Consider the following 16,587-nt stretch of genomic DNA (forward strand, 5'->3'; position numbering starts at 1 on the left):
ATGTTTTATTTATTAAAAGAACTCCTCATAATTCCTTGAATATTGAAACGTGTGCCTTAAAAAAAAAAGTCTGTCGTTTTAAGAACACAGAAGGACAAATTTTACTTTTATGATTTTTGGAAATAGGAAAATACTTAGTTGTTATTCACTAAACCTTCCTATGTGCAAAATTAAATTTCAGAGCTACAACTCTTGAAAGAATAACATAAATATTGATGGAATGACACCATAAATTTGGCTTTTCCTCACATTAAGCTTTAATATGACTTGTAGTCAAATGAACTAATTATATGTTTTTTTGTTTGTTTTTTTGACAATCTCTGGTCAATATATGCTTTTGCCGAGCAATTCTGTGTTAAATAGAAGAAAGATGGACAGGTTTTGAATGATTAAAAAGTAGATTACAGAAATTTCTTTTTTTTCATGAACATAGAACATTTCTTAAATGCAAAAAGTGTTGACAGTAATGCATACAGTAAAAAATTAAGAGCAAAAATCACGTTCAGCATGATCACATAACCAATGCAATGCTATTAATCTAACCACAACAACTATGTTAAATATATTTAGGCATACTGACGTTACTGTTGGATAATGCTAAATAAAAAATGATCACAGATGACCAATGCAACTATTCAACCTCAACAGCCCCCACACAACATTATAATTTATATCACATTAAGCACTGTATTTAAAATAAAAAGAAGGAATTTAGCCAGGTTGTGTGCTTGTGTTCAATCAAATAAAAATTTAATCTACCATTGCATTAACATTAATTAGTGAAGATGTCCTCTTACATATGCTGCGATCAGACCTTGTCTTCAAACAAGACTCGACTGCTTTTGTCGGCACATAAATATAATTGTGAGTATTTGCAGGACTGAGGTCTAGAGATGAACGGGCCAAGGGTCAGTTGGTCAGTTGCTTTTCCAAAAGCAAAGGAAGGAGAAAAGGGACGCTGCCAGCCGAGATGTGCGTCACAGACGATTCTGTGCCAGTTTCATCTCTGCATTGACGTCCAGCATCAGACTCAGGTCTGACTCATGAATCATCTGGTGAAGTCTGTTTTAGTGTGTATACACATCAAAATTCCTAGTTTTTGCTCTTATAGTTTTCAACTAGCATGTAAGGGGTCACAAAAAATTCAAAATTGAAACTGACATGACATTCACAGCCTATTTTGGTTTCTGTGCTGTATCAGTTAGATCCCGAGTCCAATTAATGACAGTAAAGATTTTTTAGATTTTCGTATAAATGACAGACAAGTTTGATTTTCATCGATATTTAAGGAACACTGGACATAAAGGTGGTTGTGTTGCTTTTTAAAGTCACCATTAAAATCAAAATTCTCTCATGTATTGCAGGCAGGATTTATTATAAATGATTTATCTGTGCACATCATTTTGTTAAATTCATATGTCTCGTAATCTTTAAAGGTGCACTATGTAGTATTTTTGCATTAAAATATCCAAAAACCACTAGGCCAGTGTTATATATTTTGTTCAGTTGAGTACCTACAATATCCCAGATGTTTCCAACTATTTGTAAATTGTGAGAAAATTTCTATTTTAACTAAGGACAGGGACGTTTCAGCATAGCGTCTGAGGGAGTCGCCTGTCAATCGCGTCATATCTGCGTTACCCTCGGCTTCCGGTTTTATTTGGCAGGAGCGCTTTACTCTTAGCAGTGTGAACAAGTGAACGCACAGAGTAACATCATAACATCATTTTAAACACACTTAAATGTATCTAATATGATAAACAAAGCTGCATTACCTCATAATCATAACCGGAAGAGTGGATCAGTGCAGGCGCCCGGCGACTGTGTCCCGTCCCGTCATAATAAAAGTCCCCCCGCTCACACTTTGCGTCATCAAACTACACATTTGTTTTGAATAGGCGCCCTCCAGTGGACGAAAAGTTGCATAGTGCACCTTTAAAGAAAATAACTTCCCCTTGCTCCTGTAGTGACATCTCTTCTTTTCTCTGATGATGATGGTGGGGCAACTCCTGACCTGTCACTCACATCAGATCCACCAATAGCAAACCACGACCATCCAACCATCCAATCAATTCCAATCATCCATCAATTCCCCATGGACAAAAATCAACCCCCGCTCAACATTTTTCTTGTTCTAGAAGCCGTTTAACTCATATATAGTCACAATAGGGTAAAAAAGACTTCAATTTCATGCTGACTTTAAAAGCGATGTTTCAACACTTTTTAGAGGGCCGTTCACAGAAGACGCATTCTTGAGTTACTCGCGACAGATATGCGACTAAAATAGGCAGTGAAAATGTTTCTTGTTCGAGAAGCCATTTAATTTGGATATAGTCACAATGTACGTCATTCATTGCTTACGTTGCACAAGTGCCCAATACTGGCAGAGCCCTTGAAATGCGTTTAAATGTAAAGTCCTAAGCCCTTGATCACTTGGAATCCGCAATGGCACTGATTTATTATTCATCATTTGTTTCCTGAAGTGTATATGTTGAGGGTCTGTCCAAATAAACTTCCCACGCCCACTTGAAGTTGAACGCACTTCAAAATGGCAACGGGGAAGTGTTTAGGGAAGTTCGCGAGTACATGTCTAAAAGTGGAGTTAAACGCAGCCCAGGTCATTTGAAGGTGAAGGGCTGCAGAAGGCCAGACAGATTGAGATGAGGCTTGTGCAGAGTTGTGGCTGTCAGGGGACTGGTGAGGGTCACCCCGTTGCTATTCTCTTCAAGGCAGTGCCAATCGCCTGGAGCGGCAGCACAGATGGATTATATAACAGTGTGAGGTGGGCCTTGCCAACGCCTGTCCCGTACCTCACACACTGTGACGGCCATCTCTGCCAGAGACCACTGACCCAATATGCATCTGTGTTTTTCCCTTTATCTAGCCCTGCGATCTCTCTTGACGCCAATACGGAAGTAATGTAAACTGCAATTCATCGACTGGCCTGGGACAGGCTTCAGAAGGAGCAGAATCTCATTGAGCCCCATGTTAAAATTTCAGTAGAAAAAAACATGTTTACAGCCTGGTACAAATTGTGGTTTTGGTCTATACGGCTAATTTTGTCCTTCATGACAACTGTGAGGGGGGTGAATTTTTTTATAACTCATTCGTTTACGTTATATAAAGCCTTAAAATTCTGCATAATTAAGGGCGTGGTTACTTTGAGTGACAGGTAGATAGACATTTATCCGCTGTCTATAGCCATTAGGTCACTTAAGCTCCGCCCACATCCCACCTCTTTGCCCATTTTCTGTTATCTGGGAGTGACACGCGATGACTCGCTCTCAAGATGGCGACACCCAGCTCGTCTCTACAATTCAGAACGGCTTATTGGAATCCATGGGTGACGTCACGGACACCACCTCCATATTTTTTTACAGTCTATGATCTAACCTCATGTCTTCTTGCATAACAAACCAGTGAATAACAGGTGCCATGGGAAATAGATTTAACCATGAATAAAGGAACATGTTTCACATGAAAGGGCAATAACATTTTGTTAAGTAGACAAATAAAGACTAATTTTCCAAATTAAGACTATATCTTTACTAATATTAGACTATATCAAGCTGATATATCAAGTGAGAGGTTTTTTGCATGTTGCCATGTGATTGCTAGGACGTTTAAGGGCTGTGTCCAGGGTGTTGCTGGGGTATTTTGGGTGTCTGCATTGCTAGGATGTTGCTATGCAGTTTCTAAGACACTCTGAAGGGCTGTTATTGTGTTGCTATGTGATTGCTTAGAAGTTTTAGGAGGTTTCCAGGGTGTTGTTATGCAGTTCATATGGTATTTTGGGTGGATGCATTGCTAGGACATTGCTATGCAGTTTGGTAGGGTGTTTTGTGTGGTTTCCAGGGTGTTGCTATGCAGTTGCTAGGATATTTTGGGTGGCTGCATTGCTATGCTGTTGCTAAGGAATTCTGGGGGGCTGTTAGTGTGTTGCTATGTGATAGCTGGGTTATGTATTCTAAGTGGTTGCATTGCATTGATGTTTCTGCTAATTAAAATAAAATGGCAAAATAATTCCACATTTCTATGACATTCTGGTCTCTAGAATCTGTCACTCCTTCAATATAGGCTAAGTAAGATCTGTTTAATGGTCTGATTGCTTAGAAAAGTAATCGCATTATATTTAAGGAAATATTAGACTACTAAGTTTAAACTGCATAAACGTTGACTCATTCTCTTTTAGTTGGACTAATAGCATTTAACACCAGAGCATCATTACACTCAATGATTTGGTATACTGTTTTTTTATTCATTTTCCTCTAAAATTGCTTTCAGTGCCGTTCCCCTGTGTGCACTTTAGATGAGTTTAGCCTCAGCGAAAATGGACAAAAGCAATTTCTAGAAGTCTACTTTATCTTAGCTTGCAGAACAGCCTTGGTCAAAACCATGAGCGTCTGCCCATAAGAGCCCCTCCATCCGGTGCCAACACATACAGATGGTGAGGAGTGTGTGTACGTGTGTATTTCTGCACTCACTGACAGAGCATCAACACAAAGCCTTACTGAATAAGCATGTTTGGACGCCTTCGAATCGGCTTTCATTTCCATATCGCTGACATGCATTCAGAGAGGGCAGACGCTAAATGTCTAACCCCTCCCTGAATGAAGCCGGGGGGGGTTTTCAAAATCTCGGGTTTTTAGAAAATAGCGAGGGTGCTTTTGTGAGCACCCTTTTAATATATTATAGTGTATAACAAGCTTCCTCATTGAGATGAATTACAACAGACAGGCGTGCTGCCAATTAACCACTGGCTCAGAATACAACAAATGAGAGATGCACTCTGAACAAAGCAGAATAAAGAGTGAGACGGCAGCATATATTAGTCTGAGATAATGAATTAGTAAATGCATAAAAGATAGACTTCGGAAATTAAAGCCAGCACAATATTTAGTACAAAAGAGTGGGGTCTTGAAATATGTAGATAAGTGAAAGTCTTAATGTTAATGATAATTAAAATAAAAGAATTGTATTTGTATGCAATATACAGTGTGTACACAATATATTAGACATCCAAAAATGATTTATAATGCAATGTATTTGAAGGCTTTTCATTTAACATTTAAGGGCTTCTTTTTTTAAAATAGCTTTTTTTTAGTTTAACAAATAGTAAATGCAGTTCATTTGTTCATTTATTGACAGCTCATATACGGGCAAAACTGCTTATTACTTATATCATAGTTACACAATTAACCTTGTTTGCGTGTTGAAATTATTTCTGATTAGTTAAATTATAATTCAGTTTATAAAAAAAAAAAGCTTGACAGAACAAATAAAAGGCACAACTGCTCATCAGGAGCCATATTCACAAAACATTTTATTTTACCACTAAGTTCTCCTAAATCCCAGTAAAAGTTCTTAGTTAAGAGTTCACAAAGCTGCTGGGAGCTACTTTAACTTAGGAACAGAGAAGTCTTAAAGGTCTCATGGCATGGATTTTTTATTATTATTTTGTAATGTTTCCTGAGGTGTACTTCTATTGTAAGTATGGTTTTTATATTAAAAAATAATTGACGCAACAGCCACAATATATAATTGCATATTATATATATTTTTTCTACAATTAATACATTTGTTTGCATAACCTTTAACCTGAGAGCAGAACAAAAGTACAGGCCCGACCACAAGAGCAGATCTTCCCAGTAAAAGCGCTGCGAGGCGAGCCGTGATCTAAACACACGTGTAGAGTTTCACCTTTGAAGACACGGATCAAAGCCGCTGAGGAAGACCACGGTAACGAGATATAAAAGCACAGATCACTGGAGACCGAACACAACCACAAACACTCGATACCAGTCACCGGTTCATGGGCAACACACTCTCACGGCTATTCAGAAAAACAGTTTAATAGTTTGATGCGATAAACCATCATGGTGCCGCTTGTGAGAAGATCTCTCAATATATTACAGGAGTGGGGGCTACGCACAACAACCTTCCCTATTCTGTAAAACAGGTTGTGGTCTTTTGTATGTGCGTCATTAAATATAAAGCCATTTTACTCAAGATGCCTTCAGAGCAGTGACTCATGAAGTTTCCTGTTGCTCAAACAGAGAACGGTTGCAACACCAAAATCATGGGTTCAAATGACTAGAAAATCATAACTGAAAAAATGTCCACTTAGATTAAAAGTATCTGCCAAATGCATGAATGTGAAATGATGTGTTATAATCAACAGAATTGAGACAAATGCTCCACTTTAACAGAATCCTTATGAAACGTTTGCTTCAGTAAAGAGCTCTTGTTTCTCAGCATTCATTTGACAACACATCCTTAGTTTCCTAAGACGGGATATCGTATTCCAGCCTCCTCGTATGAATCAGTGAATAATGAGAGAGGTCGTGACCTCTGAGGCTACTGACCACTGATGACAATAACAAGAGAGATGGTCAGAACTCAGAAACGGCCCTCGGGGACACATTTAGACAGAGTTTCCCATGACATCGGGTCAAACCCTTCAGCTCGCGCTCAGAGTAAAGAACAAATTACATTAACGAGAGGAATCTGTTGGCCATGCATAAGATTTAACTCATCACCACCAAGATGCTTTGCTTATACCACTAGAAATATAGCATGAAATACTACTGTATATATTTTCATTCAACCACGTTGGTTAATGATGTCAGGTAGTGGAGTAATAATAACGTTTAATGAATCCGTTTGAGATTGAATAAATGCTAGATTTTGTTGCTATAAGTCACAGACATGCCATCTGAGGACGAATTCTCATTTTTGGATTCTCAGATGGTGGTCTTGTGGGTTAAACCACTGAACTGACACGCAGAAGGTGGCAGGTTCGATCCCAGCAGTGTGTCCTTGCTCAAGGACTCCATGTTGCTCCAGGGGGATTGTCCCAGTAATAAGTGTACTGTAAGTCACTTTGGATAAAAGTATCTGCCAAATGGATAAATATAAATAAATATATTTCCAGATTCAATCACAGGCTCGTTCTTACATACTAGAGCACGTAAACACTTCAAAAATGGCACTTTAAATCTCTTGACAAAACTAAGACATAAATTAAATTTTGTATATTTTAAATAAAAGATATAGATTGCACTCAAGAAAGATTTGCTCAAAATAAGGATTTATTAAGTCCACATGCACACAAAAAACGATATGCTTGAACTGCAGGTCTAGAGATGTTCAGACACTCAGCTTTACGATGCTGTTTGCAAATGTTTGTTGGAATAGTTTTGGAAAACACAGACTCGTTGAAATATGCGGATAACGACAGAACTATTTTTTATTGTTTTGAAAGAAGTCTCAGTCTCATTAAAGCTGTAGAGTACAGTAAAGTACAGTAAAAAAAAAGCAATATTGTGAAATATTATTACAATTTTAAAATAAATTTCTATGTGAATATTAAAACAATTTATTGCTGTGATCAAAGCTGAATTGATCATCATTACTCCAGTCTTCAGAGTCACTAACCTGACAAGCCAGACCCACATCAAGATGTTTGGTCTGGAAACTCACCATTGACAGCTCAATCTGTGGGGCGGATAAACGGTTGTCTTTCAAACTCCCTCTGCACGCGATAGGATAGCGCTACACCAACCAGAGCAACGAATGTGAAGCAGAGCTTGTTGATTAAACATTCGCCGTATCCGGTCGGCTAAACTCCGAACACATCTTCCCTTTTTAAGAATGACTTCAGTGCCGTTCTTTGTTCTTTTCTCAGAGAAAAGCTTAACTCTAAGTCTTCCAGAGTCGCAGTCAAAGCTGATTCAAAAGACCGCCGTTCGGCAGTTTCTGTGTTTACTAGAAGCATGAGCGGAACTGCTCAGTGTTCCCGTTTCATATTTTTGTGGAATTTCAAAATATATTAAAACAGAAAACAGCTATTTTAAATTGTTCACAATATTACGGGTTTTTGTCCCTTATGTTGTGTTTAGGTCATTTTGACCCAGAATGGATTTTCTTTTTTTTCGTTAATGTTAATGAATTGGACTAAAACTTAATGACTTTGCTCACACAGATTACAACTACCTCCCAATTTTTTGGGGATAATGTTTGTAATTTTGTGGGATTTTTTCCAAACTTTGTTTCACTTTTGAAACGGACTGATTGTAGGGCTAATTGATCTGAGCTGATATTGGTCAAAAATGACATGCATGTATGTTCATGTTCACATATGAACACGTGTGCAGTAGGCTACTCGCAAAGATAACGGCCTCTGACCTGCGCATGCGTGGACACCCCCCCCCCCCACACACACACACACACACACACCCCCACACACTATTTTGAGTATTTAGGTTATTTTTCATAGATGAACTTTATCCTCATCAGTGAGGCCTACAACCAATCAGTTTCAAGAATAAATACAAAATCTGTCCTTTTTGAAAGAAAAGTTTTACTTAAAGCTAATTGAACAAGCGATTTACAAGCAATTTTTAAGAACAAAAAAGTGTTATGTTTTCAACACGAGAATAAATGTATTCTTTCAAATACATTTTTATTTGCTTTTAATTGTCCTTGTTTTTATTTTAATTCTTACACATGGCATTCTTATATCTTATGTTCTCACTATTATAATTAATTTCTATGTAGAGCACTTTTAATTACCACGGTGTATGAAATGTGCTATACAAATAAACTTGCCTTGCTTTCAAAAACGCTTTCATAAACTCTTAATAATTCTGGTAGTGTATATAGAATATTCCATTTAATTTAAAGGAAGTGTATGTAAGATTGTGGCCAAAACTGGTACTGCAATCACTGTCAAATGACTGTAGAGCGGTGTATCCCCCTCCCCCTCCCCCTGACTCGAGGTTGCCAGATTGGCTGCAGGATCAGCAGGAGCGTTTGTAGATCTGCAGCTGTGGTAACTAGAGCAGATCTGGCAACCCGGATTCAGAAACACTACTGATTTCGTGATTGATCGATAGGTGGAGGGCGGAGCTTCAGGCCAAAACACAACATGTCAACATCAGTTGAGCGCTGCAACAACAACTTTTAAATGACAATATCCCGGACTACTGTTGTCAGTTATAGAAGTGTTATGTCTAGTGACATATCAGGGCCATTTTATGATTCATTGAAACATTTTTTACATACAGTTCCTTTATAATTATAAGTGTTTCTTTGGTTCAGGCAACGATATAGACTATTGAGAATGGGAGACGCCTGTTAGCGCACATTGATTTCTTCTTTCTTGTCCCATAGTCAAGTGAGTTTGACCTGTGACGTGATCAAGTGTTGACAGCGGGACAGGCTACAGGAGCGGGTCATGACCTCTGTAAAATGGGCAGTGGAGGTGACATGCCCCTCTGCCCTTTCATTGACCGGGTACTCTCCAATTCAGCCCTTCTGATGACCGGCAGAGAAAGCCTCGATTGTTGGCTTTCATCAGTGTAATTGACTTGTGGCCACCAGTCAATGGGCTTTTTAACCCGCTCTGCTCATTTATCAACATCATGGAGTAAAAGTGACAGCAGGACCGTCAGAATGAGACTGATGGCCCCAGACTTTTGGACCTATGACATTTACATATTGATGTTTGCCCTAAAATTCCTTGAGAGAAATAAAAATCAATAGTTGCCACACAGTCAGAGCTTTAGCAGCTCAGACAGATTCACTCCATTTTCTGTATTTGATCTTTGAGATCTCATTTGTGATTTTCTTTCCTGTGGGATGTTTTTAATGACCACAGACGAATGTTTTTAGTGAAAAGTCCTTGAAACTAGAGAGTTTTTCATTCTTCATTGATTCATCATGAGCACCAGGGATCAAGCTGGGGTGAGATGTGAACGGACAGGAAAATAGCAGAAATGCTCAACTTTGCTCAGTGTAAACGACTGACTCATTGAAATAATGAGTCTTTGACAGAAAAGTGGGTTTAATTAATGCCCTCTCCCCTCTCGCTGATGTCACATACAGCCATACACAGGAATAAATTACAATACAAAATAGCTATTGTAAAAGTATCATCTTGCTGTTTTTACTGTATTTTTGATCAAATAAATGCAACCAAGGCATTTCTAGGCACGCAGAGGTTTTCTAAGTGGTTCTAAGAACACAGAACATTCATAAATTTGGTTCCCAAAAAAATACCCAACTGGGAAACATATGGCACTGTCAATAAGACATCAATAAGAGCTGGGTGAAAGCCACAACTTTTAAAAATGACCTAATGCTTTTTTTTATGCTTTGTGTGACCTATATTTAGCCTTTGTCTTTTTTACTCTATCAGAACCAAGTAAAAAAAAGTCACACATGACTAAAATACTGAATTTTGTATTGCATGTAGTAGGCTTATGGCAGGCCGTTTTAACATTAAATCCTTAAAATGTACCACTATCTATTTTCATTCTACTATTCTACTTTTTTTTTTTTTTTTTAGATACGAGTATGTATTCCATAAAGTGCTAGTACAAATTTATTAGACACTAGTACTTATTTCTTAGATGCTAGTATCTTTTTTAATTGTATCTAGAAACATTTCTTATCTTACTAGATAAGACTGCTCACAGCTGCTTTTTTACTTGTCTTATGTTATGACTAGTCAGAATGGCCATGTTACCATTTGAAATAAAATAGTACCTAATAAATAGGTACTAGTATCTAATGAATAAGTTCTAGTATCTATAAAATCACTACTAGTTTATTGTAATAAGTACTAGTTTCTAAAAGATAAGTAGTACCTAATGAATAACTTCTAGTATCTAATAAATATGTACTAGTCACAATTGGAATCCATACTAGTCAGAACTGAATAGTTGATATCTAAATGACAAATCCCCATAGAAAGTCAATTTGCAAAAATGTAAAATGTGTTTACAAAAGAATAGTTACTATTCACTATCAAAATAAGTACTAGTATCTAATGAATAAGTACTAATATCTAAAAATAAGTAATGCATTAATAAGTAGCCTACTAGAATCTAATAAATAAGTAACTATTAGTACCAATAGGCAATCTAACGAATAAGTACCAGTATATAAAAAAATAAGAATTAGTATCTAATGAATAACTACTAGTATATTTTTAAAAAGGTATCAGGACTATCTAAATATTATGCACTAGACTAGTACTTAAATAATAATCACTAGTAGCTAACGAATAAGTACTACTTAATGGAATAGATACTAATTAGTTTTAAGCATTACATGTTAAAACGGCTTGCCATAGTAGGCCTACATTGGGGCCACTGCTGAATGATGCTACACGGTCCATTAGAAAAATCTGTCCATCCCTTTGCACTTGGCACATTTCGAGTACTTAATGCATTCTAATCCGACATTGACCATGTGGTGAAAGCCATTGTTTGAGCACTTTCACCCCCCGCTGTCAGCACTCTCAATTGAATCGGATTTACCACGGATCCTCTTTTGTTTTGTATCTTTTCGCGGTTCATCTCGAGTGCCGACTGCACCGTCTCTTATCATTTCAACATGAAATACTCACCAATTATGTATGCGCAGACTCTTTGAACGCTTAAAGGGATTGCAGGGGCATCCAGCTTCCAGCCATAACAGCTTTTCATATGCATACGCACGAGCGAGGCATCGACCTCTGAGGGTTTGGGCTTGAGCCGGAAGGCTCAGATCTCCTCCGCTGTTTTAATGATTATTGTGGAGGATTTCTAAGTGTTTGTTTGTAGTTGCCGTATCAGCGCTTTTGAAATCTCCATCGGAGAGGGAAGGAGGAGGGTGTGTTGAATCGGAGGTGATTGTGCCCAGTGGATCGTTAAAACAGGCATCAAACAAACATCTCGTTTCCTTCACAATGAGAGAAGCTGCGGACTCTGATTTATCCAAGAGACAAGGGGAAATGTCCTTTCTTTGCCTATAGGAGCACATTTTACAAATATATGCGATCATATATTGTCAGTCAGATAAACACTCCCTCTCCACTACTGGCCTCTCTCTCATACAGAGATACAGATCTAGCAAACAGGCCTACTGTTATTGGGGTTGACACCTTGCGTGTGGCAAAATTAGGTGCACCCATTCTGTTTTGCAACAAAATGCCATAATGCAAAAAAAAAAAACTCATTCAAATTGCTGCAATGACATTATTTTCTTACAATGCTTTTTAGGGATGCACCATATCTGTATCGGCCGATATATGTCATGTTATTGTTATTGGGTCAGTAAGACAATTTTGCCGATATATTAAAGCTGATGAATAATGGATTATTTCCTTCAGCTGAGACACTTCAGATGCGCACTGTTCATCATGATAGTTTTCAATTGCGTAAAATATGACTGGAATCACTTCAAAAAGGAAAATATATGCAACATGTGCAGCGCAAATCTATCATATAGGATTCATAAAGTTACGAGAGCGTTTTTTTAACTGTGTTTTTATGGTGAGACTTTTGTTTTTGTTATCAAATTTATGTTATAAAAAATTGGATTTAGATTTATTGGTTATTGGCTTTCAAATATAAATAATTATCGTATGGCCAAAATGTTCATATCAGTGTCACAATTATGTTCTGTTTTGTCATCACCTACATTTACATTTACATGTATGCATTTAGCAGACGCTTTTATCCAAAGCGACTTACAACTCAGGAGAACAGGAAGCGATCCGTCAAGAAGAGGCAACGAAACACAAAAAGTGCCCTAAATACCACGATTTGTACACTACTCAGAGTAGCAAAGACCAGAAAAGGGAAGAAGAAAGGAGAAATAGAGGAGGAAAGAGTTTTTTTTTTTTTATGTAAGATTAAGTGCTCGTGGAAGATCACCTATGCTTGTTTGTCTCTGTTTAGTTTGCTATCACCACCTGTATCTTAATCGTTACGTCCTTCACCCTGTGTATTTAAACTCCCTGTTCTTTTCAGTCCCTCGTCGGTTATTGTTTGTACACGTGTGATTTCACGTCTGTCGTGAAGATGCTGTCCTTGTGAATTAAAGACTGTGGTATCCTCCTCTACTGCGTTGTGCGCTTTCTACAGACTCAACTTGTGACAATCAGTGCATGCCTTTTTTTTCTACACAAACATATCAGAATAGTCCTAGAATTTTTTCCACAGTAAAATGTTTGAAATTATGCATTACATGTTTCAAATTGTGTACAAATGTTCATAAACACCCAGGCGACACAGTTGACCCAGACTGTAAAAACACTTCTTCCTATAAAGAAGTACAGGACACACTGCATTAGTTTAAACACAGAAAGCAACACTAGAATAAGTGAATCAAATGTTTAGTTTGGAAACACACGTGTTAAAGGTATCGTTTGCCAAAAATAATTAAAGTGAATGACAGAATTTTCATTTTTGGGTGAACTAACCCTGCACAACCACACAGAACTCAAACAACACAGAAGAACATGACAAATAATATGTGCCAAAACCTAATAAAAGATAAACAATGACTGGACAGATAGAAACTAAATTACAATCCAGGGCAAAAACAGACCATACATGAAGTGAAAGCACATCAGACCACCTCAACTGGAATGTGGTGGGAAAACTCAACACATTAGATATCAAGAGTCTCATATCAGTAGATTCATCATGGCAGCATGTCCACAGCAAACTTCACTCATTAATGCACATTTAAAACAACAATGGCAAACAATGAACTTTTGGCATGGGAAAAGGGAAGAATTCATCCATAAATGAAACTCAACTCACCCTATGGATGTTGCAAACTCAAATATCTCACTCTCTTGCGTTCCCTTTCTGCAGAATATTCAGTCTGGATGGACACTTTCCTGCAGAGTTTCTCCAACCTTAATTAAACACACCTGAACCAGGCAATTAAAGGATTAGTTCACTTCTAAAGGCGGGCGTACACTGTGCGAATTCGGACACTCGGAAGGTCGTGAGATATTGCAGACGCTACGAGTCATTTAATTTGATCATCGCATCAAATCAGCTGGTACACGGCACGACTGTTTGCACCGCGAGCCGGCCGCGATCACACGAGTTTTCATGTAACACAGACACCGGACTCCGGAGCTTTCAATGTTGCTGCTATAGCTTTAGATACAAAAAATAAAGAAAAAAGGTGTGAAAATGATTTGTTGAAAAGCAAAGAACAGCCATTCCTTTTAACCGAAACAACCAGAGGGAGAGAGAAGAGTGCACGTGAGAGAGAAAGTGTGTGTGTGTTTGTGTGTGTGTGAGTGAACGCAGTAGGCTATGTGGCAGCCACTGAGCTAATAATAGTCATATAGATTGAGCGTGTGACGTGCTTGTGCATGATTTGGCAATAGGGGACAGTCATGCTGGTAAAAATCGGGCCGACTCGCCGAACTTTTTAAACATGTTTAAAAATTATCGTAAGGTCGGGAGGTGCTCTTAACGTGCTCGGCTCGTCTCGTATTTCCTCTCACAAGGTGCGAGCCGCGACGATAAGAGCATCCATGTCCACCGATGTCCACGCGATTTCTCCCGAGAAAAAAAAATCGTCTGCGAGTTCGTACGACAGCAAAAATCGCACCGTGTACGCCCGCCTTAAACGAACATTTCCTGATCATTTACTTACTCACCCCCAACTTATCCAAGATATTCATGTCTTACTTTCTTTCTTCAGTCGAAAAGAGATGAGTTTTTTTGAGGAAAAGAGTCCAGGATTTTTTTCCACATGTATTTCAATGGGAACCAACAGTTGAAGGTCCAAATCAATCCAGTTTCAGAGGAAGGGCTTCAGAGTCTCTGCACGATCCCAGAGGAGGAATAGGGTCTTATCTAGACAAACCATCAGTCATTAAAAATAAAATAAAATAAAATGAATAACCTTAATTTTAACCTCAAATTCACCACTTTTGTGTTGTTCTTCTTGTCACATCTGTGACGTATGTGGAAGTTGATTCGGACCTTCAACCGTTGGTTGCCACTGAAGTACATTATATGGAGAAAAATCCTGGAGTATTTTCCTCAAAAAACGTAATTTCTTTTTGACTAAAGAAAGACATGAACATGAGATGGGGGTGAGTGAATTAACAGGAAATGTTCATTTTGAAGTGAACAGTAAGCCGTTCAGGATTACTAAACACATCCATGTGGGTGTGATACAGCAAGTTAAAGCTCAATTTTGACCCTCCAGAAGGATTCAACACCCCTTATTTAATGAAAGAGGTCAGTCAAGCTCTAAAATGACAAAAAAAGCACCAAGGGAAGATTCACAGAGAGAAAAGGCGTGAGTCTGTTTCTCACACAAAGCTGTTTTATGATTTGAGAGCAAGTGAAATATAGTGGACACATCATATGCACAGTTTTTGTGGTGCTTTTCGTCATTTTGACGCTTGACAGAAGTGGTCATTATAACTGTTATTCTAGAGTTTCTTCTCTGCATTTTCTCCTCTGGTATAGTATATGATGAATATCACTGGCTCTGTGATGATCTGCTTTTGTTTCTCTTTGGATAAAAGCGTCTGCTAAACGCAAAAATGTAAATGTTCCATGAAAGAAAGAGTCATATTGGTTTTGAACAACATACGGATGAGTACATTTCCTGTTTGGCTGAACAAGCCCGATATCAATATGGTTGATAAGTGAGAAGTTGAAGGAGTGAATATTAAACAATCATACAAGATCTCATTTGAAAATGATAAGAAATGATTCTCGCCACCATAAGTTCATAAATAAATTGTAAGAAAAAAGTTTTTCAGAAGAGTTTAACTTGTGTCCTGCACATGTCAGTCGGGGTCTTTGACACAGAAAGTATCAGTCACTCCTTTTTCCCAAAGATCTTCCTGAAGACGGATTTGTTCCGTGGCCGCGGGAGACTCATGTAGCTTCTCATGGGCAGATCGGACACGTCGCTTGAATCGGCCATCGCTGTGCTTTTACAGACCGAAGGCATCTCTCGATCTCCGATGAATAAAGTCACAGAGTAGCTGGAGCTGCTGTCCTGGCCTTTGCCTGAAGGGGGCGCTACAGGCTTTATCCTCTGATATGTGGCTGTGGACAGAGATATCAGTGTTTAAAGTTCATATAGCCTACTGTACATAGATTACAGTGGATGATATCCAGCCTAGGGAAGTTGACATCTTCACGCCTTATTTAAAAGCTTGGAGTCAGTTGTTTTAGTTCAGATTATGCAATGAAACATGCCAAATTGTGCGAGACACGTTGAATGCAGTGCAAGTCGTTTGGATAAAAGCATTTGCCAAATGCATTAATGCAAATCTACAGTAAAGGGATGTCCGGCGGGGATATTTGTTTTTTATGACCATACAAGTTTGATTAAACCATCAAAACACAAGGTAAATATTTTATATTTTGATATATTTCAAATATGAGGGAAGAACAAAAGACTAAACTTTGTAAATGTATTTATCTGACCCAAATATTTGGCACAAAAAAAGTAAACTACAGCTACAAGGTTTATTTTACAATGGAAAAAAAATAAGCATACATTAGCCCTATTCGTACAGTGATTGTTTCTTGTGGGGTCATAAGGTATTTTCATCATTCACAGGGGCTAGTCTGTGATTTTATTGCCGTCTGAATCCAGAATGTCAATGCATGTTTTTCGCCCATCACCTGCGTAAAAATCCCCGGCCGAATGACTTCCTGTTTTTTGACAAACACCAAGGTCGTGTGGTGATTTAATTGCAGTCCGAATCTACATCTCTGACTTTTCAAGAATGTATCACTTCAAAATTAACTT

The 16,587-nt window shown here is 38.1% G+C and overlaps 1 protein-coding gene across 6 annotated transcripts in view; it reads right to left on the reverse strand.

Moving 5' to 3' along the window:
• Positions 1-13,152: 13,152 nt before the first annotated feature.
• The window catches only part of LOC137045694 (spectrin beta chain, non-erythrocytic 1), a 70,540-nt gene continuing 67,105 nt past the window's right edge, over positions 13,153-16,587 (reverse strand). For all 6 annotated transcript variants that reach the window (XM_067422556.1, XM_067422554.1, XM_067422553.1 and 3 more), the window contains one exon: positions 13,153-15,875. In XM_067422556.1, the coding sequence (XP_067278657.1) occupies positions 15,643-15,875 (233 nt within the window). In that variant the 3' untranslated portion in view covers positions 13,153-15,642. The remainder of the gene's footprint in view (positions 15,876-16,587) is intronic.

This window comes from Pseudorasbora parva, chromosome 17 (genome assembly GCF_024679245.1).
Source record: "Pseudorasbora parva isolate DD20220531a chromosome 17, ASM2467924v1, whole genome shotgun sequence".
Taxonomy (NCBI): Eukaryota; Metazoa; Chordata; class Actinopteri; order Cypriniformes; family Gobionidae; genus Pseudorasbora; species Pseudorasbora parva.